The sequence below is a fragment of the Myotis yumanensis genome, unplaced genomic scaffold (genome assembly GCF_028538775.1).
Source record: "Myotis yumanensis isolate MYYU_CA2020_CCGP unplaced genomic scaffold, mMyoYum1.0.hap1 SCAF_3, whole genome shotgun sequence".
Classification (NCBI taxonomy): Eukaryota; Metazoa; Chordata; class Mammalia; order Chiroptera; family Vespertilionidae; genus Myotis; species Myotis yumanensis.
In genome coordinates this window covers 2,271,336-2,294,461 of record NW_027223754.1, presented here as the reverse complement: position 1 = coordinate 2,294,461, position 23,126 = coordinate 2,271,336, and the positions used below count along the sequence as shown (strand labels likewise).

At 56.8% G+C, this 23,126-nt stretch overlaps 1 protein-coding gene across 2 annotated transcripts; it reads right to left on the bottom strand.

Annotated features, from left to right (window-relative positions):
* Window positions 1-1,517: 1,517 nt before the first annotated feature.
* TDRP (testis development related protein) lies at window positions 1,518-17,392 on the bottom strand. Of its 2 annotated transcripts, none has more exons than XM_070408100.1 (3): window positions 17,157-17,392; window positions 4,132-4,229; window positions 1,518-3,406 (listed from the first exon to the last, which is right to left on the bottom strand). In XM_070408100.1, exons 1-3 carry the CDS (start codon window positions 17,259-17,261, stop codon window positions 3,064-3,066), a joined length of 546 nt encoding a protein of 181 aa, XP_070264201.1. In that variant the 5' UTR covers window positions 17,262-17,392; the 3' UTR covers window positions 1,518-3,063. The 2 variants fall into 2 exon arrangements, with proteins under 2 accessions (XP_070264201.1, XP_070264202.1); XM_070408101.1 differs by lacking the exon at window positions 17,157-17,392 and adding an exon at window positions 5,901-5,940.
* Between the last annotated feature and the right edge of the window lie 5,734 nt (window positions 17,393-23,126).

The following is a 23,126-nucleotide window of genomic DNA, read 5'->3' as shown; positions in this document are numbered from 1 at the left end:
AAAATAATGCAAGTCCATTTTAGAAAACGTGTATAGGTGTATAGCATAAAGTCACCGGTAACCTGGCTGCCCAGCGGCCAGGGTGAACATTGCCGCGTGTTCGACTGTGAGTCATGAGGGTCGGGGGCCGGCAGCATCGTCTCTATCTCCCTCAACATACACCGGGAGACAGTGCATGTCAGGCAGCGCCCTGCCCTCACCCTGGGAGTCCACATCTCCGTGGAACAGTGACTCAGATTGGACCGCCTCGGGTTGCTGCACTCTGGCCCCGCCCTGGCCCCCCTGGTCCCCTGGCTCTCAGGCTTCCGCTGCTGAGCTTTGAAGGCTCAGGGATCAGGGTTTCTGGCGCCTGTGGCCACAGCCACAGCCAGGGAAGCCCTTTGAAGCCCTGGTCTCTAAAGAAACAAATCATCCTCAAAACCTCAAGGCCGGTGGCCTCTCCTGTCACTCCCTGCCTGGTTGGTCAGCTTTCTTGAAAACATTACATTATCTAAGCTGCATTGTTAAAACTGACTTCAGAGAGGGGGCGGCAGGAGAGAGAGAAGCATCAGTGATGCGGATCGTTGGTCGCTGCCTCCTGCACGCGCGTGTGCGCGCACACACGCACACACACACCCGGGGTCGAGCCCGCAGCATGTGCCCTGGCGGGAATCATCCATGACCTCCCGGTTCACAGGTCCACGCTCAACCCCTGAGCCATGCCTGGTGGGCTGAAATAGTATTTATTTTAAATGTATTTTTATTATAGAGGAAGAGAGAAATGAAAACATCAATGATGAGAGAGTCGTTGACCACTGCCTCCTGCACGCTGACATGGTACTTTTCATTGAAATAGTTGTCCCAGCCCCTCAGAGCTGCAGGCAGAGGGCGGAGGGCAAAGCGAGACGCAGGCTCCTCCTGGTGAGTCAGAGCTCCTGCCTGGGAGCCGCGGGGGTCCCCACAGGCTCTCCCTGCTTCAGGGACCAGGACGGCGACTCCAGGGGCAGCTTGGCCAGGGACCTGGGCAGCTGGCAGGGGTGGGAAGTCAGTGCCCAGAGGAGGCTGCTCAGGGAGGCGTCTCTGGTTGGCGCCTCCTGCAGCTTTCCTAGCTCCCACTCCTTTCACAGGGGCACACTAGGTTCCTAGAGATGCCACTATTGTCATGGAAACGGCTCCACAACTCTCCAATCCCCGCAGGGTCCACCCCCCTCCCCCAGCTCCACCCGGGCCTCTGCTGTGGCTGGACACCCGACTGGGATGTTCTTGTTTCTCAGCCGGAGCTGGGAGGCAGGCAGCTCAGTCTCCAACTCACGGAACTGATTCAAAACCCCGCAGCCCCACACAGACCCGCCTCGCAGACAGCAGCAAGGCAGCTCACACCGGGAGCTCAGGTCCACGTCGGTCATGGATTATGAAACATCTGCACGTAGTTTGCATTTAAAACAGGGTGTACGTGTGGAGAGGCGGCCGTTGGCTCCAGGCCTGAGGTGAGTGAGCAGTGACCTTCACGTGGCACCAATGACAGGCCAACAACCAAGGACAATATAAATGACACTTTTATTTCTTAAAACCTCAGCATTAAGGATGGATTTGACCTTCTCTGCAGCCATTGCTTTTGTATGAAAAATACTAAAGCATCAGTAGAAGGAGCAGACACCTCGCTCCTCGCACAGTTGTCTATACACAGAATTCAAACGACCCCCCAACCAAAACCCAATCAATCTCAACATTTGCACAGAAAGTTGCTTTGGTAGATTATTTTTCTCCTGAAGCACAGCAATAAATATCTATAGGAAGACCCACCGAGCCCTTTTCACCGGATCCCATACAACAGAAGAACATCTCATTTGCATAAGTGTTTGCAGATGAGCGTGCGGTTTACAGTCCCACCTCGACCCGAGCCTGGCCCACAGCTCCAGCACCACGTAGAACACATCTGTGTCCAGGCTCCGCCAAGTGAAGTTCTTGTTCTACTGAAAAACACAGGTGGGTGAACGGACAGAGGCTTGGCAGACGACAGACAGACACGCTCCGACCCACCAGGCGTGGGGTGCGCGGCGGGTCCCGGGAGCGACCCAGCCCCCTTCCGGGGAGCAGCACCGTGAGCCCTGAGCAACCGGGATGTTCCTCCCGAGAGAATCCAGTGCAGCCAGACGTTGTTCGTGGCAAAAAGCGATGCCCGGTCCTTCACACCAGCCCCGGCTGGATACCGGGCCGCCCGCGGGGAGAGCTGGCCGGGGCCCTGGCCCGCGGTCGCAGTGCCAAGGACAAAATGGACAAAACGCCGCCCACGGCCGGACGCAGCCCTTAGGGTCCCACCGCAGGCGCAGCATCTCGCCTTGAAAACAAAACCCTGGGCATTCTAGAAAGGAGGCACTTCCAGTGTTTTCTACAGTTGCAAGTTTTCTACAGTGAGCAAGTTAACAGTTTCCAAGCAAAATTACGATATCAAGTGACTGAAACTGACCCACACTTTAGTGCATCCTGCAATCTGTAATCAGAACAGCACGACAGGTTTGTAGAAGAAAATACAGATCGATGTTTACAAGCCCAGCAGTAACAACAAAACCTCAACACACGCAGCGCCGACTGCGCCCACCGTGGACGGGGGCCTCTGCCAGCGGCAGGCAGCGTTCGCTTCTCTAGAATTTGATTTGCTGACAGATTTTTCATTTGAGAAGAAGTTTGCTTTTCCAGGATAAACACGACCTGACGCGGCCTTGGCCAAACTCGCGGCCCCCGGCTGGCGCGTGTCCATCCCGGCGGCTGCGTTCGGTGTCACCGTCAGCTCCCCCAGCTCCACGCGGGAGTCACCGCGCCATGCGGCCAACAGAGGCAGCTGAGGACGGCGGGAACGTGCCAGCTGGTACCCGTGGGGCAGCACCAGAGACTGCACCGCCAGGGGCAGGAGCGTGCAGGCACCCGGGCGGTCACAGTGTTTGGAAACTCCTCCCCAGGGTGTGAGACCTGGAGAGACTAACAATTCTACTGAAAACACCTGAGACAGCAAACTAAGGCTCTGAGCGGAAGGAGCCAGAGCGGCAACGTTGGGCAGATTCTGGTGTGACCCGCTGGCCGAGCCCGTCACTCGAGCTCCTCCCAGCTCTCGGTCAGGTGGCCGCGGCTCTGGCGCCGGATGCTGACCAGCCTCCCGGCCGAGCGCAGGCTCCAGCGCGAGCTGCCCCCCGGGCCGGCCAGGCTGGTGTACTTGCCGGAGCCCTTGGCCCCCTCCTCCCAGCCCGGCCGGGGCGCCTGGTCGCTCAGGGGGCCCGACTCGGCCGCCACGTCTTCGAGAGCGAGCTTTGGGGGCTCCCAGCCCTCGATCTCGTCTGGCTTCTTGGACTGTGTGTTCGGCTTTAAGACCAGATTGTCCCAAAACCCAGACTTCTTCTCCGTCTTCAGCTCTTCCTTCAACCGTAAGCTGGTTCTGTGGGAGACAAAGGAGTTGGGTTGGGGTGATGCAGGGGCCTCAGATTCTGTCCATTTTGTAAATAAAGGTTCCTTTTCTAGAACCATCTAAGGTGTGTGGGACGCTAACGCCAATCGATGTGTAAAACTTGAAACAGCAAAGTCAACGAGGGAGACGTCGTCCCCACGTGTTGCTGCTGACACCCGTGAGCCGCCTCTCAGACCCACACGTGGACGTGCACAGAAGACACGACTGGTGCTCACGTGCCTGCCAGTCGGCAGGAGGGACCCGGGGCCCAGGGCCCAATACGAGGAGGATTCCTTTTATCCCCCGGGGTCCCCAGGGCCCCAGCCAGCACACGGGGCCCCGGGAGACGAGGCCAAGGGGACCGACACGCAGGCCCCGCCTCCCGGGGAAGCAGGTGGTCACGGCGACACCCGCCCGTGAAGCGAAGCAAGGCAGCTCTGGGTCGCGGCTCTGGTGCCAGGGGAGGTGGGCCCTGGTCTGTAGCTTCCACGCTCCTCCTCCTGCGGCTCCGCTGCCCACGGCCTTCCCACAGCCCCGGCTTCTCCCCAGACATCAGGGGGCCCTGCACACCTTCCTCATTAGGGGAGGGGCCTGAGTGTCACCTGACTAGCCCTGCTCTCCCTACGTGACAGGGAGGGAGGGGTGGCGGGTCGCAATGACCCACTGGGGCCTGGCCTGGCCTGTGGCCCGCGTCCCCCCCTCCCGCAGGGACTTACCCCCTGGACTTGGGAGATTTGCATCTTCCCAGCAGGTGCTCCTCGTCATCATCATTAAACAGCGAAGTCACTTCCTTCCAACCTCGGAAACCTGCTCCCTGCACCAACAAAGGTCAGGAAGAGGTTAGGTCTGGCAGCAGCACACAGATCGGGTTTTGTAACAAGCTGTGGAGCTGGGCCGAGGAGAGAAGCTGGGCCCCATCCCCTGGGGTCTCGGCTCCTCCTCCCTCAGCGGCAGATGACCTTTGCCATCCTGCTGTGAGGACAGTCACTGCCCATCCTCGTCCTGCCCCCACCCAGGTGGGGCGGCCGAGCTGTGACCCCAGGACGGTTCCCTGGAGGTCAGAGGCCCTGCCAACCCACGGGAGGCTGCAGAGGGAAGGCCTGGAGTTCATCCTGGATGCCTCCTTTCTGCCGTCGGGGCGGGTCCTGTGCCAACCCCAGCCTCTCGGACCCAGAGGCAGGCGCTGTCAGAGCAGGGCCGGGAAGGGAGAGACTCCGAGAGTCCGTCAGGTGCCTCCTGCAGGAGCCCGTTCCGTCCCGCAGTCCCGGCCACTCTGTGGGTGGCTCTCTCCATCAGGGGATGGGAAGGGAGGGGGGCAGACCTCGCTTTACAGAACTCTGAGGTGTTCCTGTTGCAACATGAAAGGAAAGGGAACGAGGGCTGTGTCAGGCTGAGGTCACCCCGGGCCACCCAGGGCCAGGGAGCGAGAGCTCAACGTCGTCCCCAAAAGCTCACCCGGAGGCCACCCCTGGGGCCAGGCTCGCGACAGTGGGTCCCGGATGGACGAGGACCTGGCAGATGGTGTGTGACCACCTGACAGCCCCGTCCTGCCCCTGCAGAGCCAGGCAGGAGTGTGTGCCAGTCCCATGCCCTGTGCCCCGCGCCCCGTGAGGGCCCACCCACCCTTGGTCTGAGCAGCCCTGGGGGCCACGCCGACCGCCACCAGCAGCCGAAGCCGTGTTTACACACTCAAGCCTGTGACAAAGCCCCGCCTCTGTCCCGGCTGCCGGAGCCCCGGCTCCAGACAACGATCCAAACACAGACTCTTCCCAAGCGAGAGCAGCCACGGGACACTGAGGGCGACACATGGAAACAGGACACTGAGGACCTGAGAAGCAGGAACGGCCGCAGAGGACGAGTGGCCGCGGCTCCCACTCCGGGCGACCCTTGTGCCCTCACCCTCCCGCCCAGATCCCACGTAACATCAGCGCGTAACACAAGCTGCTTACACGTGTACAGCTCCAAGTATTTAGGTTCACAGGCCAGGAGTTAAGTTAAAGCTTTAGGTCAGGCCAACCGTGTGTTATCGGGGAAACTTGTTCCACCGAAGACGCCTGTGGCGCTCGCGTGGGGCTTGGTCTCCGTTGGGGGTGAGGGGTACCGCCCCGTGTGCGCCGGGCCCACGAGAACTGCGTGGCCCCGTCCGCTGTCACTGCAGGGTCACGCACTTCCTTGCGTGGCTGACAGACAGGTAAGCATGTGGAACCCGCCACGTGAAGCCGGGGGCCACATCTGCCTCCGGCTGCTAAGGAAGTAGCCGCCGGATGGATGCCCATGTCCTCAGTGGGCGGGCCGGCGGGAGTCCCGCGCCAGCAGGTGGCTTCTCAGGAGACGGCCCGTCTCTGCCTGAAGCAGCCCTGCCCGCTGCTGCTGTGCAGCCAGGTCCCCAGGCACCGGAGCACAGACCCTGCCCCCCTGTCACCCATCCCGCCGGGCTCCCCGCCCCCATGCGATCTCCCCTCCTGCCCTCCCGACCCAAACGCACGAGAGGAGTGAGAACAGCTCTTCTCCGGACCATTTCAGCTCTTGCTCCGAGCATGTCGCCAGCTTGGCTCAAATATACCCCTTGAACTTCCGCAGCATCGGCTGCGTGCTATGCCCCTACGCCGGCACCTGGGGCTCCAGAGGGGAGGGGACTGAGACCCTCAACAAAGGCACCGCCTGTGCCCTCAGGGGACGTGGTGAGAAGGACCATGCCTGTCCGCTCGGCCTGGAGCCCTGGGGATGGGGTTCTCGCAGGCAGAGGAGGAGCGGTGAGCCATGGCCGGCGAGGCTTCCGGGCGGGCGAGGTCCCCGCCCCACGCAGCTCTCCTCCTGCCCACGCTGAAGGGCAGAGCGCACCCGGCTGACGTGTCCGCTGCGTCTAGAGAACGGGCTCCACCCCGTGCAGGAGGCGGGCCACCGTGGAACCTGATCCCAGGCTCTTGTCAGGTGAGAGCTGCCCAGCGGCCCGGCCTTTGCCAGCCCAGCGGGGAGCGGAGGCCCCGGACCCAGAGCCCCAAGGAGGACCTCCCGGCAGGAAGGGGCACCTGGGTGGGAGGGCGCCCGCCGCCCGAACCCGTTCGTCTGTCGGTCTGTCCGCTCAGGGGCCACAGCCACACACCACGCACACGCCTGCAGAGGCCACGGCCACACGCCAGGCACACGCCTGCAGAGGCCACGGCCACACGCCACACACACGCCTGCAGAGGCCACGGGCACACGCCACACACACGCCTGCAGAGGCCACAGCCACACGCCTGCAGAGGCCACAGGCAGCCTCCTTCCTCCTGTGGGCGGTGCCAGCCTGACGACCTCCAACACAGGGTCCAACAAGGGTCACTGTCCAGAGACTAAGCCGGAGCCGGGAGGGAGGGCTCTGCAGGCCCCTCCCGGGCGGGGCAGGTCCTGTCTGTCCGGCTGCTCCTCCTGGGGGACCGGCCGCTAAAGCGACGCTGTGCATTCCACGTGCGCAGCATGGCCCGCTCCCCAACGGCACCGTGCTGGGTACCAGCTAACCACGTGCGCTGGTTCTGACCCACCGCCAATTGCTCTCGGGTTACTGGTCCTCTGGTCACCTGCTCCACAAGGTCCCCAGCCTCTCTTTTAACCCAGAACCACCCGACAGTCACCCCCAGCGGCTCCTGCTGACGGGGAGGAGAGCCGGGTCAGGGAAGCGCCACGGCCCCAGGATAACTTCCCAGCAGAGTCTCGGGGGGCAGGGGGCAGGCGGAGGGCGCTGCTTCTTTCAATCACAAACACTATGGCTCTTTATGAAGTTGGAAAAGCAACAGCCAAACGTAACGATGAAGATCCGATCTCAACACGAAACAACAGAAAAGGCCAAGCAGACAAATGAGCAAAACGTGAGGAAACAGGAGAATCTGCCGTGGAAAGTGTCTCCGTGTTTGCGGGAGAAACGCCGTCACGGGCGGCTCGGCTTCCCGGCTCGGGTGCCTCTGCATTTTTAATGTGTCAGCAGACGACGGGCTCGCAGCCTGACCTGGTCCCCGAGGGCGGGCGGGCGGCAGCCGCCTCAGAGGCACAAAGGGCTCTTTGCCGACGCCCGGCCACCGGCTGTTTGAACAGGTTCCAGGCAGCAGAACCGCGCTGCCCGGCCGGGGGGGCGAGGCCTGGGCAGTGCCCGGCTGCCTGCCCTCCGCTGCCAGGTGCCCTCGGGCTGTGAGCCTGTGGAGGCCTCAGGGAGCGGCTGGCCCTGCACGCCCTCGGCTCCCCGGGTTCCTCCACCTGCTGCAGCCGCTGAGTCCTTTTTCTCTCTGGTTTTCTTTCCCCTATTTTTTAAAAAAATATATATATTTTTATTGATTTGAGAGAGAAAGAGAGAGAAACATCAGTGATGAGAGAGAATCATGGGTCGGCTGCCTCCTGCACACCCCCCACTTGGCATCAAGCCCACAACCTGGGCCTGTGCCCTGACCAGAATCAAACCCAGGACCCTTCAGTCTGCAGGCCGATGCTCTAACCACTGAGCAAACCGGCCGGGGCTCTTTCTCCCGTGGAGCCCTGGAGGCAGCAATGAAGTGTTTATTGAGTCCTGAGCCCGAGCAAGGTGGGAGGGGAGTCCCGGTGGATGTCCCACCCCGTCCCCTGACCTCGTAGGCACAGGGCCAGGTTCCCACCCACACCCTGTCGGGGGCAGGAGGCCGAGTCAGCCTCACAGGATGTCACCCCAGGAGTCTCCCCAGTGGCCTGAGTTCACCTTTCTCCATCCGGGGCCCTTATCTCAGGACGGGCCATCCCTGGGAGCCTCGTGCCCTCTGGCCTTGAATGCAGCAAGAGCCGATGCCTCAGGGGCGACAGCAGGGAGCTGCTCTCGCTCGGCCACGTCTCACGGCTGAACTTACACCCATTCGGAGCCTTCACGCGGCATCTTCCGTAGCTTCCCACCTGGAAAACCTCCACCGCAGGTCCTTTTAACGTGTCCATCTGCACACTAACGGCAAGCTGTACACTGACCGTGGTGGTCACTCACTCAGAGCAGGACCCGGGCAGCGAGGAAAGGAGTCTTCACCGCCCACAGGAAGTTCTCCAGTGCACTCTTTCACTAACATAAACACCAGGCTCTTTAATGATGACGTAATGTTTAATTGATGTGCCGATATAAATGATAACCTTCATATAACCTTGCACACCTGATAGAAACACACACACCCACACATGTGGGGACCTGCACCGACTGAAATAAACCCATAGCCCTGGCCGGTCGCTCGGTGGCTAGAGCGCTGGCCTGGGCACCGCAGGGTCAAGGGTTCGATTCCCGGTCAATGGTGTGTATCTGAGCGGCAGGTTCAACCCCCGCCCTGGTTGGGCACATGCGGGAGGCAACCACTTGATGTCTGTCTGTCTGTCTGTCTCTCTCCTCCTTCCTCCTTGTCCTCCTCCCTCATACCCTTCCACTCTCTCTCAAAATCGATGGAAAAAATATCCCCGGATGAGGACTCACAAAAGAAGCAAAAAACAACCCACAAACACCACCACTTGGGGGTGGGTCTCCAGCACGCAGCCGGCCGGCGCCCTGGGCACAAGCGCTCCTGTGCTGGACACGCTTGCAGTGTGAAAGCACTGACCCGTGAGCGCGCCGACCGCCCTGCACCGGCCCGCACGTGCCTGTGCGCACGGGTGGCTCCCACAGCGGGTTCCTCTGCCGGCCCTCCCAGAAAACTCCCGGGAAACTCCCGGGAAACTCGGAGAAACCTTGCTCTTCACGTCTGCAAAGCTGCCAGGGTGCGTGTGTCCCCCCCAAATCCACCTGCCTAGACCCTGTCCCCTAAGATGATGGCAGGAGGAGGCCGGCCTGTGGAGGTGAGGAGGTCATGAGGTGGAGCCCTCCTGAGGCGATCCGCGCCTTCCAAAGGCAGCGAGCCCAGCCCGTGTCCCCGGCGGGGCCCTGGGAGGAGCCTGCAGCGGGAGAGGCCCCCCCACAGCTGGGGGGGGGGGGGCGGGCTCTGTGGTTCAGGCACCCAGTCTGGGCATTTCCCAGCAGCCAGATGGATAAAGATGCTTAAAATGTTGGTTTCTAAGAACCTGAAAAATCCCAATTAAGCCTTAGTCGGTTTGACTCAGTGGATAGAGCGTCGGCCTGTGACTGAAGGGTCCCAGGTTCGATTCTGGTCAAGGGCACATGTTTGTGTAGCCTACTCCATCCCCAGTTGGGGGCGTGCAGGAGGCAGCCGATCAATGATTCTCTCACCATTAATGTTTCTATCTCTCTCTCCCTCTCCCTTCCTCTCTGACATCAATAAAAATATATTAAAAAAAATAAACAACCTTTAAAAAAATCCCAATTAAGAGACACAATCCATGACTTTGTCAACTAGACTCCAAAGCACAGGAACTTCTTTCGCTGGAAATATTTCAGACGGAGACACCTGTTGCCAGAAGCCACGGAAGACTCCACCTGCTCCCGTGTCCTGGGATGGTCCCTCCGTGCCCACAGCACTTCCTCATCCACTCGTCCCTGGAGGACAGCAGAGCGGCTCCTAGAAGCCCAGGTGAAGAGGAGGCAGAAGGAAGGCTCGCCCGCTCACGCATCACTTCCTAATCCAGGGGGCGGCTCCCCGCACCGGGCAGCTCCCACCAACACCCTCCTTGCTCCATCACTCACGCAGCAGTGAAAGCAAACTGCGAGCGTTGCTGTATTGGAATCTGAGCCGAAACAGTCATTGCTTTTCTCAGGCACTGATGGGTGGCCCTGGATGTTTGTAAGACAAAATGTCAGTATTTGAAAAATAAAGAAAAATGATGTTGCAAATTCATGATCTGTGGCGTAAGAGAAAGTGTCCCGAAAATCTTAAACTCAGAGAAACGTGGATTCTCGCTGCTAGTGGCCCCATGATATCACGAAGCCCCTCTAACTCCTGAAGCCCCCCCATGTGAAACAGGGGGAGTCTCCCCGGAGGCAGCTGCGCTGTGGGAGTCACGGGGACACGGAATTAACAACAAGTCCTGACTCGCTGCTCTCACGGGAAACACGGGGCAGGGACCTGTGAGCCCTGGTCATACGTGTTCGTCAGTCAATCCTAACCTGTGTCACACGTGGTTATGCACAGGCACCGTATTGCTGCTGACTGCACGGCTCCCACACCGACTCGGCCGGGGCTCAGCCCGCCCAGCGCGCTTTCTCCACCTGACACGCCCGGCCTCCACCGGGGGAGCCAGGCACCGGCACTACGCCTGGGATCATTGGGAACAGCAGCATCAGCACCAAAAGCACTCAACTTGAATCACACAGAGCCAAGACTGCAAACAAGACGCGGCCAGTGTGACAGCTGACACCGTGGGCCAGGCACACGCAACCTCGGCCAGACGTGGGCCTCACAGCTGTGAAGACAGGAAGGCTCCCCAGCCCTGGACTGGGGTGAATTCCCAAACACGGAGCCCATGGAGCCCACGAAGAACCACGGAGCCCACAGAGAATCAATCACAGGGCCCATGGAGAACCACGGTGCCCACGGAGAACCACGGAGCCCACGGTGGCCAGTGCCTGTCCCAGGTCACCGTGAGGCTCTGCGATGGCCCGTGGCAGCCCTGCGGGTACAGTCCCTGCTGTAAGCCGCCAGCTCTTGGAATCGGACTCCGGGCGCCTTCAGAGGCCAGGACCGGGTACTACCTCTGCTTCACTTGACAAGCCACCTTGTACACAACACTGTGCTCCATCCACACGTGATAACACTGAGCCACGGGTTTCTTTCTTTTCTTTTTTTAATTTCAGAGAGAAAGGAAGAGGGAGAGAGAGAAACATCAATGATGAGGCAGAATCACTGACTGGACTGAAGGGTCACCGGTTTGATTCCCATTCACGAGCACGTGCCCCGGTTGCAGGTTCCCAGCCCTGGCTGGGGCGTGAGCGGAAGGCAACCAACAGATGTGTCCCTCCCACATGGATGTTCCTCTCTCTCTTTCTCTCTCTCTCCCCCTCCTCCCTCCCACTCTCGCTCTGAGTCAATGAGAAATACCGTCGGTCAGGATTTTAAAGGAAGTGTCTCCAAGTGCTGCCGGAGGTGTGCAAAGCAAGAGGCTGGCGACTTAGGTGGACTCCACTTGTCCTGATGTTCAGAACCACGTCACCACCCTCACGTCACTCCCTGGCCGAGTCACCAGGACCCAAGGACGCTCTCAGGGCCGCAAGTGAAGGCCGGACAGGCGGGCCCGGGAGCCTGATTAGACCGTCAGGTGCATCTGCGTCACCACCGGCAGCTGCGAGCCTCTAGGTGCCCGCCGCCTGCGCCTGTTCCTGCATCGAGGTCGCGGTGACACCACGGCAGGACGGCTGCGAAGCCCCAGCGCCACCGACGCCCGTGTTGGCGCCCATCCCCCAGGTTCCCGGTGGGAAGCAAAGCGGAGGCTCAGCCAGGTCCCGGGCTCTCACAAGGTCGGGCTCGCGGGGGCAGAGGCGTGGCTCCATCAGGGTCCACACGCCCACCCTCCACGCCCTCCACGCCCAAGCTGCGGCTGCATTTTCCCCCCGAGCGATGCCATGGTTTCTTTCTTTTTTTTATCCTCACCTGGGGATATTTTTCCATTGATTTCTTAGAGAGTGGAAGAGAGAGGGAGAGACAGAGAGAAACATCCATGTGAGAGAAACACATGGGGCTGGGAGGAGCCTGCAACCGAGGTACATGCCCTTGACCGGAATCGAACCCGGGACCCTTTGGTCTGCAGGCCGACACTCTATCCCCTGAGCCACGCTGGCCAGGGCAATGCCGTGGTTGTGAGTACAGTGTCATCCACCAGAGGGTGACACGGGCTGGTGGGGTCTGGGTGTTCATCAGGACTGTGACCACATGAAAAGTTATCCGCGTGCGAAACCCCATCACCATCAGACCTCGGAGTCCGCAGGGAACCGGCGTCGTCCGTGTGTCGTCCCCTCGCTGCTGGGAGGTGTCGGTACGGCCTCCGCAGGGGCCACTGAGACGGCGACCAGTTACCCAGGAACATGCCACTGGCCGCAGCGGCTGCGCTTCCGGAAATGTATGCTCAGGGTTTGGCGAGGGCTTAGGCCACAGGCTGTAACGAGACAGAACTGCCCAGCTCACGGTCACCACCGGGGAAGTTTCCTAAAGTCTGTGCGTCCGTACGAGGGAGCACTGCACGGCGCACGCACGCACGCTCATACATGCACACATGCACATACATACACACACGTGCACATACATACACACACGTGCACATACATACACACACATGCACACGCGTGCGAAGAAGCTCTTTGCCTGTTGCTAAGGCCGCCCCACGACTCAGCGGGAAGAAGCAGTGGCGAGTGTTTAAATGTTGCTCAAGTCCTTGTTCTACTGCAAAAGCCCGCACCCCGCACCCCACCCCGTTCGGGCCTCCGAGGGCTTGTTCTCTGAGCTCAGGTGGAGCATCCACGGTCCAGGTGACCCCACGCCTGCCGCCCCCCACACCCCCGCACCGCCCCCCTCGCCAACCTCAGCCGCTCGCGCTCTGAGCCCCGAGGCTGAGCCTGTCACCCACAGGAAGGTCACCCCCCGGGCCCCTCCGACCCCAAAGCAGATTGAGGCACACGTGACTGTTCCCTGGGCTGTTTTAGGGGCGATGCCTACTGAGTATGTCTAAGCCTCTTAAAATGGTAACATGAACCTGTGCTCAGAGTTCTCCGAGGCTTGTTTCAGAGGCATCAGTGTAGCTGCTGGCTAAGTCCCCACGCACCCCCGGGCCCTGCAGCCCATCGGCCCCGTGGCAAACCGCCCGGCATCTCATGGTCCCTCCGAGGCCCCGGGGAACCTGCGGCAGAGGCAGGCCCGGGAGAGGCCCCAGGAGACAGCTGGCACCGACCGCCGGCCTAGAGGGTGCGCTTTCTCCAGCTGCGGCTGAACTGAGGGCTCCGTGACCCACGCTACTGAGGGAACAAGGTTCCAAGGTGTGCACAGTGGGAGAGCACAGGGGTGGTTTTAAACACACACTCACGTGTACACACGCAGGCACGTCTCATGGTAGCTGTACAAAAAACGCAACAACGCTGCCCACGGAAAAGAAGGACGAAGGTAAGACCTAACATTTAATATCCAGAGCTCTTCTACCAAATATGGAGACTTTTAAAAAATAATAAACATTAGACTCATTAGTCTTTGTTATTAAACAAGTGCAATGAGTGTTTCACCTTATAAACCTCACTGTTTTACTATAATACAAAATAGATGTGTATTCATAACCAAAAAAAGCTCAACAGCCCTAGCTGGTTTGGCTCAGTGGATAGAGCATCGACCTGTGGACTGAAGGGTCCCGGGTTCGATTCCGGTCAAAGGCACATGCCTGGGGTGCAGGCTCGATCCCCAGTAGGGGGCGTGCAGGAGGCAGCCTATCAATGATTCTCTCTCATCATTGATGTTTCTATCTCTCTCTCCCTTCCTCTCTGAAATATATATATATATATATATATATATATATATATATATATATTATATAACAAATTCACTTTTAAAAAAAGTTCAAGGAGAAGCCCAGAGAAATTTATTTTCAGTGTGAAAAATATTTTAGGAACAATGAAGTGTTCCTTAATCCAAATAATGATTCCACATGCCTCACATTTCAAACTTATTAGAACTTCACATTAAGCTACTTTTTCTTTTTTAAAAAACCCAGCAGATTATAGCTGTGTGACCTGATTTTCAAGGAAGCTGAAGACTCAGATCTGAGTGCAAACTAAACACTTTCCAGAATAAGACAAAGTGTGCCCCGCGGCACAGCTGACCGCCGGGGCCTGGGGCTGGGAGGCGAGGCGGGCGAGAGGGAGAAGCACACATTCGGTGCACCCTTCTCACCACTGATTCCTACTTCTTTCAACTTTAAAATGAAAATCTGTAGGCAGAAGTTTTATGGTACACTTGTCACGAATTGTCTAGTTTAATTCTAACAGAAACTGGCTTTGGGATAAAGACCAATCCTCCAGAAGGAATTAAATTCAGAGTAAAAAAAAAAAAATCTGTTTTTCTATAGTAAAGTTTTTCAACACATTGAACTACAGAGACCCTTAATAAAGTGACGTAAAAACCACCCAGTCGAATCTCACTCAGGAGACAACAAGAGAAAATCCACATGGCTTTGTGGTGGCGATTTCTCAGGCACAGACACAGCCCATGAGGGAAGTCACTGAGAGCCTGTGCGTTACTAACATTAGAAACTTCTCTGAAAATGACACTGTCAACAGATGGAAAAGACAAGCCACAGGAGGAAATATTTGGGAAAGACACGTCAGATAAAGCACTGTTGTTCAAAACATACAAAGAACTCGTAAAACGCAACAACAAAAGTAAGTAGTTTTATTAAAAATGGGCCACAGGCCGTAACAGACACGCCACCAAAGAAGAGGGAAGCGCATGAAGAGATGCTCCACGTCCCCTGGCATCAGGGACACGCAAACGAAAGCCACAAGGAGGCCCTGCACACCTTGGGAGACCACAGTCCAGACACTGACCACCCCGAGCGGGGAAGGGGAGGACGCGGGGCGGCAGGAGCCGCACGCATGGCTGGTGGGGACACAGGGGGCACAGCCGCGGAGGAAGACAGTGTGGGGGTGCCCCACAAAGCTACACCCACTCTCACCACACGACCCGGCAAGCACGCTCCTCGGTACGTATGCATCCAAGTTAAAAACTCATGTCCGTACGAAACCTGCATACAGATGCTTCTAGCGGCTTCACTCATAACTGGGAAAGCCTGAAAGCGACCTGATGGGATGGATGGATCAACCGCGGTCCCCCAGCTGATGGGATATTATTCAGCTAAAAAGAAATGAGCTCTCAAACCCCGAAAAGACGTGGAGGAAACTTAGAGCACGTAACTAAGTGACAGCAGCCAGTCCGAAAGGGCCACCCACTGCAAGATTCCAAACCCAGGACACTTTGGAAGAGGCAAAACCACGGAGACAGTAAGTGGATCGGTGGGAACCAGGGATTAGAGAGGGAGCATAAGTGGACGGAGGAGGTTCTCAGGGCAGTGGAACGAGGGGACACTATAATCTCGGACACATTTCATGGTACATTTGTTGCAATCTGTAGGACACAGTCTGAGGGCCCCGGGATGAGGGTCTGCAGTGTCCCGATCGCAGCCAATGGGGTGCTGACAGAGGGGGCTGTGCCCTTGGGGACAGAACATACATGGGAAGTCGGTATTCTCCACTCAGTTTTGCTGGGTCCCTAAGAAAATAATCTCTTAAGCCCAGCGGGTGTGGCTCAGTGGTTGAGCTCGACCTATGAATCAGGAGCTCAGGGTTCGACTCTCAGCCAGGGCACATGCCCAGGTTGTGAGCTTGATCTCCAGTAGGGGCGTGCAGGAGGCAGCTGATCAATGATTCTCATCCCTGATGTTTCTCCCCTCTCCCTTCCTCTTTAAAATCAATAACCTATTAAAACACACACCAAAACACAGTTAACAAAAGAATGTAGACACCAACTTGTAAACTAGAAAATCAGGAAAGAAAACAATGTTACTAATGGTTGAATCCAAATTGCCCTTCAAGCTCCTATTCTTGCAACAGTTTTCTTATGTAAGAAAATTTTCAGAATAAAACAAGAGGAAAAAAACAGGTTGTAGGATTCATCAGGAGAAATGGAGGCAGGACACAGGATCAATTTAAAATTTTAACGTTCATCCAAAAAAAGATCCTGCTTATCTTTGATCAACAATAGTTACTTGGAGTGTAACTCCGTCACCACAAATACATTCTCATCATTCTATTCAAGAGAGCTGCTGCTTAGAGGAACCCTACCATTTTGAGATTTAAAAAAATAAAAACTCGGGTGTGCACTAATACTATCAAGAAAGTAACTTCTGAAAGAAGTTCGGATAGGAACCGGCACTGAAGGCGTCATCAGATGAACAGATTCATAGAAACTATCCCTGAACTATGTACAAGTGCTGAGAAAGAGACACTTCCCTAACTGCTTTAACAGCAGCGTCCAAACATTTAACAAAAAATAACCTTTCTGACCACCTTCAAAAGAGAACGAGCGAGCACTGAATTTCTGAACTGAAGTCCGTGGCCCAAGGAATGAACACGCGAATGTGCATCGGAAAAAGAAAGTGGGGGGAGGGAGGGGGCGCACGCGCCGCACGCAGGATCCACCTGGATCCTTTTTAATTAACAAATTCTGCGCATTCCAAGCATGTCTGGAACCTGCAGGGCCGGTGACTCCGTTTTCCGTAGAAAGGTCATCTGCCGTCTTTCTCCAGGCAATCAAAGGTTTAAGAAAAGGAAACGGTTGTTTATCCAAACCAGGGTTTCGCCCACTTGGCACGTAGCTGGGGTCGTGGAGAGCTTTCTGGTCTCCACCGGCGGGCACCGCTCCCGGGGCCGGGACTGCCCGCTGCTCCGTCCCGCGGGGGGGACTTGCTAAGGTCCTGGGCCGCCCCCAGCTCAGCAGGGAGGCCACGGCCACGCGCCAGCGTCGCAGGTGCCCTGTCACCTGTCTCGCGTTCCCGACCCCGCGTGGGGTGCTCAACACAGACGATGGCGGCGACCCGGACACGCCTGGGGCTCCTAACGGGCCGCGGGGCCCAGGCCGCACCTGCGCGCCGCTACCTGCGCGCCCCGATTCCCGCGCGCCGCCCTCCGGCGCAGCCTCCCCTGCGCGCCACCGTCTACGCAGCCCGCGCCCCCCACCTGCGCGCCCCCCACCTGCGCGCCCCCCACCTGCGCGCCCCCCACCTGCGCGCCCCCCACCTGCGCGCCCCCCACCTGCGCGCCCCCCACCTGCGCGCCCCCCACCTGCGCGCCCCCCACCTGCGCGGCGCTGGCGTCCGCGGCGGGCGGCGGCTCCCCCCGCAGTCCGTCCTCCTCCTCGGGGGGCTCGTCCAGGAGCACCCGGCTGCGGCTCAGCTTCCACATGCTGGTCGGGCCCGGCGTCCGCGGGTCTGGGCGCCCCTCTCCGGCCGGCCCGCAGCGCTGGGAAGCTCGGGCGGCGGCTCCAGCGAGGCCCGGACGCGGCGAGGGGGCGGGGACGGTCGGGCGGGGCCACATCACCCGCCGCGACCCGGACCCGCCCTGCGCCCCCTCCTCCATCAGGCACCCGGCCCACCTCCGTCCCCACCTCCACTCGGGACGGGGTCCCCGCCCACTGCCCCGGCCCCCGCGCCCCAAGGACCATCCCGGACCCGCACCCAACCCGGCGGATCCCCGGCTAGGCCGCCCCCGCCCCCACCCCCACCCCCACCCCCACCCCCACCCGGGGACCCCGCCCCCGGCCGGGCCCCGCCCCCACCGGCCACCCAGGACGAGGCCCCGCCCCCACCGCCTCCCCGCCCCCACCCCGGTCGACCCCTCACCCTGGCGTGGGGCGCGGCCAGGTCCACCGGCGCTGGCGCGGGGGGCGGGGCACTCGGGTTCCGGTCTCCATGGCAACGTCCACGGCCGCGGGGCGGGCCAGTGCGCATGCCCACAGCCGGCTCGGCGCGGGGGCTCCCGGGGCCGGAGAAGCGGTCGCTGGGACGTACCGAGACCCCGCAGGCCAGTGACCCTGTGTCCTTGGAGCGAAGTCCACCCGCGCGCAGGGCCTGGGTGCATCCGAGGCGACACTGGGGCCCCAGGTGTCCGGCGGTGCCCGCGCCCCGGCTGGTCTCTGTGGCCCCCGCGCAGCGCCTCCGACCCAACCGAGGGCACTCGTGTCTGGGAGGAGGGACGTGGGGGGCGGGCACCGGCAGGCGCGGGTGAGCCCCGAAAGCCAGGCCGGCAGGTGCGTCCCAGGGACCAGCATCCGCGACCTGGGCTCGGCCCTGATGGGGGGCGGCCTGTGCCCCGACCTCCGCGGGGAAACGGAAGGGGCTTTGCACGTGTCCACGTCAACACCTGGCAGGCCCGACGGACACCCACCCAGCCACCTTGGGACCCGGCAGCCTCCGCAGCGCCGCCCTCCTGGGGCGAGAGAAAGTGTAACCGTTTGGAGGGGTTTGTATCCAAACGCAGGTGAGAGCGCCACACGTGGCCCGGTGAACCCGATCTGAGAGTCTGTAGTTGGTGCTTTTCTAGCTAAGGTTACACTCCTGTCAGTGAACTGGGGGACCCCAGCCTGCACCCCACCTGGGGCAGTGGGTCCTCTTCCTTCTCACCAAGCCTCTGAGCAGGGGCACCTCACGCCCCCTAAAGCACAAAATGACTTATTTCCTGTCTCGGAAAGAGCTGAACAATAAAATACAAAAGGACATTCACCTCCATTAGAGTCAGAAAAGTGCAAGTTACATGAAATGCCTCTCCCCCCACCCACCCAAGGGGTAAAGGTGTGTCCGGTGTCGGGACCAGCGGGGTGGGTGTCACCCTGTGGGTGGGTGCTGGTGTGATTCCTGGTCAGGGCACGTGCATGGGTTGCAGGCTCCATCCCCAGGAGGCAGCTGATGGATGTTTCACTCTCACATCGATATTTTTCTCCTCCCTTCCTCTCCTCCTCCCCCCCCCAAAAACCCCACAACAATAAAAAATCGTAAAGAAAAAAAAACCTGTTGGAGGCAAATTGGATCCATTTCTGAGTATCTATCAAATTTTAATATGCACACCCTCCCGCCAAGCAAACTACCTTCTACAGAGAAACGTTTTACCTGACGACCTTCAGGTTTGCTTATATGCTCACACTAGCTCTATGTTTCTGTGTTACTTGAGTCATTTAAAAGTTTATAAAGAGATCCCAGAACTGTAAAAATAAGAAAATCAAATGTACCTTTTGGGTTTTGCCCCGAAATGATCAGTAGTAAAACTTTTAAACTGAAAAGAGGCTCTGAGTTGGTCTGAGGGAGGGAGAGGCCTGCGGGAGCCAGCACAGACCAGCACAGACCAGCGGTGACAGGCACTGCCCCGCAGGGCGAGGGGGTGGGACCTGGAAGGGCCACAGAGCTGGGAGGGATTAGCCAAATTTTAACTGTCCAGCAGGCACGTGGGAAGCCAGACATCTTACATGCTCAGCCAGTCCCAGGGATCCTGAGATAAGCACACCAGGCCCCCAAGTAGCTCTGGACCCCCCAGGCACAAATATGACAAACTCATGAAAGCCACAGAACACACCCACGAAAAATACCCTACCCAGCAGGAAGTGAATGGAAGAACTCCTCCGTCACAGCAACGTGTAAGAATGTTAACAATGTGCGTAGACACACCGTTTCAAACCAGGTCAAACCAGCTTAGCTTCTGGCCTTCAAGGCTCATGGGCTGGATACAGAGACGGGCAGTGGCTACCGTACACGCTACCCACACACGATGGGTTTCACGAGCTGGTACCTGGGGGCCAATGTCAAATAAACACTCTGCTGCACAACACTGAGGCTGCAAAAACCCATGAGACAGGTTACAAGACACAGCCAGGATGGAAACACGGCCTCCAGCACAAGGCAAACAGCGCAGGGACAAGCAAGGCAGACACTTCCGCTCAGTCCTCGCCATTCCCGCAGACACACAGGGCTTGTGCCCAGGCGCCTGGCTTCCCTTCCGTGGGGCACAGCCACCGTTCTGTGCTTTTAAATTTTCTATCGTAAATTAAATTGTCACCTCCTGCAAAGCCAGGCTTACTAGGTCAAAAAGCTAAATTTTAAACAGCATTTTGCATTATTTCTAGTGTGTGTGGAGGGGTGTCTCCAGGCATTCTGGAATTCTGAGAAGCGCTTCTCGTGATTTCTAGAAATGTGACCATCGTTCATTCACTTAGGAATTTTGTAAAATGAAGTGATGCTTGTTGAAGTTCGCAGGAGATGCTACAACCCTTACTCACAGAGTTTGTTTCTGGAGGGGGCTGAAGGACCTACTGCTTACGGAACCTCTGAGGGAAGAAGCTACGAATGTTAGCCTGACTTGCCCTTATTATAGGTAATAGAGCCCCTGACCACGCACTGGTACAGAAACTCTAAGTTTTAAAAAAAAAGGTTTTCGTTGATTTTAGAGGGAGGGGAAGAAAGAGGGGGAGAGAGAAGAAACATCAATGATGAGAATCATTGACCCGCTGCCTCCTGCACGCCCCCTCCTGAGGATCGAACCAGAAACCCGGGCATGTGCCCTGCCGGGGCGTCAACCAGTGGCCTCTTGGTGCATGGGACACGCTCAACCACTGAGCCACACTGGCCACGCTAGAAACTCCAACTTCGTAAACAACAATCAACTGTGCCATTTGTGACGGGAGCTAACCTTAGTGGCACTTTACTCTGGCATAGTTCCTCTTAAATGCAGGTACGGTCTGGGGTGCCACCTAGAACTTTCCAGAAACGCAAGCTGTTTGAGGACTGAATGAACAGCCTCAGGAGACAGCGAGTATCAAGTGCCTTGTCCCGGAAGTGGGGGTGTAGAGGCTGATCCTTATCGGGAACACGGGGTGTGGGCCAGGACCCCTGTCTGAGAACACAGGCCCCACATACTGTGCGTGCGTGAGCCACGTGGGCAGGCGTGCCTGACAGATGCTGGTGGCGACCTCACCGTGTGACCGCCCATTGCAACAGCTGCCACACTCCCCTGCCTTCGTTTGTACCAATGTCAAGGGAACGCTCATTTATAACATGTAGCATTGAGGTAACCCGTGAACTTGAAGATCAGTATGTCCTTAAAGATCAAGGTTCATATCTTTTATATTAAAATTTACACCTAATATCCTCCCAATCACGGTTTTCTCTGCACCACCCTTAACGGTGGGTATATATGAAAATAACATCCTATGCCCTTCAGTCCTCAACCCCCCTGTTCATTCTATACTTAGTATAGTGCTGATCACAAAATATTGGTGACATAATATTCACTAATTCATCGGCCAATTCTCTTATTAATAACTAGAAATAAAACTGAAAACTACACCTAGTGTTTATTGACTGCTTATTACATATCAGACATTTATTAGTAATATATATATATATTAGTAGTATATATATATTCTTTTATTTAATGGAAAGAGCAGAGTTTGGAGCGCATAGACCTGAATGACAATGTTAGCTCCACTTAGAAAGAGCACACCCTGAAAGGACTCGCACACATCGTAATGCTGCTTATTGTGGGAAGGACGCTTGGGGGAAATGCCACTTGTGTTTATGTCGTTATGTAAATGAATTATTGCATATAGGTCTATTACATACAATAGACAGAAGCCTTTTATATCTCTAGTATGTATTATGTATGCAAGGCGTTCAAAAAGTATTTGCTGTTTTGAATATTTAAGAAATTTGCTACTCTGTAAAAAATGAGCAAGTTGCTCATTGCAATTGTGGACGAAAGGGGCCACATGCTGACCTGACAAGCTCAGGGGAGGCCTGCGTGGCAGTCTTGCAAACTCAGAGACCTAAAGTCACCACAAAGGATGGTCTGAAGTAAACTTGAACTAAAGCAGTGATGGTGGGCAGTCATGTCCTAGGCCAGTATCTTCACTGACAAGATCAACTTTGATCCTTACTGAGCCCATTTGCCTTTTTGCCTCTAAGATAACATACCCTTGAAATGTCTGGGTAACTTGTAACTTCCCTTTTTCTGGAGCCCCTGGGGCACAACCAAATGTGCTGGGCGCCAGGACAGATACCACAAATTCCTTCATCATCATGTTAATTGATCCTGCACCCACCTAAGTATGTGTCCATCATTTTACTTTTTATCCAATCCCAGGGGTTTTCCTGCTTTGCTTTATCCCTCCTCCTTAATCTATCACCAATGAATTTCATGTAACCCACCTATGTCCTTCCTTTGATTGCAAATGTATAAATACAAATGTAACCCTGCCATTCTCCGGAGCACTAGCTCAATTCATTGAGGTTCTCTTTCCCAGCATATATCGACAGTTTGGCTCACATAAACTCACAAAAAATTCTTTACAGGTTTCAGTGGTTTTTTTAATGTTAACACAATAGATAGGGAATTTACAATAGATATAAATGAAATGAGACTGATTTGTTCTTATTTAGTTATGTTTTTTTAAAAAATATATATTTTATTGATTTTTTACAGAGAGGAGGGAGAGAGATAGAGAGTTAGAAACATTGATGAGAGAGAAACATCGATCAGCTGCCTCCTGCACACCTCCTACTGGGGATGTGCCCGCAACCAAGGTACATGCCCCTGATGGGAATCGAACCTAGGACCCTTCAGTCCGCAGGCTGATGCTCTATCCACTGAGCCAAACCAGTTTCGGCTAGATCTTATGTTTTTATTCCTCACCCAAGGATATGTTTTTATAGATGAGAGAGAGAGGAGAGAGGAGAGAGAAACATTGATGGGTTCCCTTGGTCCATGCCCCATCAGGGATTGAACCTGCCACCGTTCGGTGGACGGGACCACCTTCCAACCAACTAGCCACCCAGCCAAGGCTATTTCTCTTGTTTTTTATGTTAAAACCCCTGCCGTAACCCCACTGACTGTATCCAAATCTGCACATTGATGATGAATGAATAAAGCTCACATTACTAACATTAAATATATTTAATGTGAATATTACCAACAATCACATGTATGATCATGTGAAATGTGTTTCCTGGCTCTTTACCTTCCTGTATTTTTCAAATTAAAAGATTCCTGGGCAAATACAGCCGTGCCCTTCCCTGTACTGTGACTTTGGGTCACCCTGTCATCTGGGAAGGGGGACCCTCCCAGGGTCAGGGCGGGCGGAGGGGGAGGCTGCCTCCGCAGAGCATGCTGGGAGGCTCTGGGGGCCTGGCCGAGCCACTCTGCGCGTCGGTTTCCATGGTGACCTCCAAGCAGGAAGCTCCCTGCACCGCGCTCAGAGGTACCCCTGCAAGCTGTGCTCTTGGTCAG

Coding starts and splice junctions, on each gene's coding strand:
- TDRP (XM_070408100.1), bottom strand. CDS start 17,261: ATGTGGAAGCTGAGCCGCAGCCGGGTGCTCCTGGACGAGCCCCCCGAG. Junction 4,230..17,156: donor CGGACGCCAGCGCCGCGCAG/GTGGGGGGCGCG, acceptor TTGTTGGTGCAG/GGAGCAGGTTTCCGAGGTTG. Junction 3,407..4,131: donor AAATCTCCCAAGTCCAGGGG/GTAAGTCCCTGC, acceptor TGTCTCCCACAG/AACCAGCTTACGGTTGAAGG.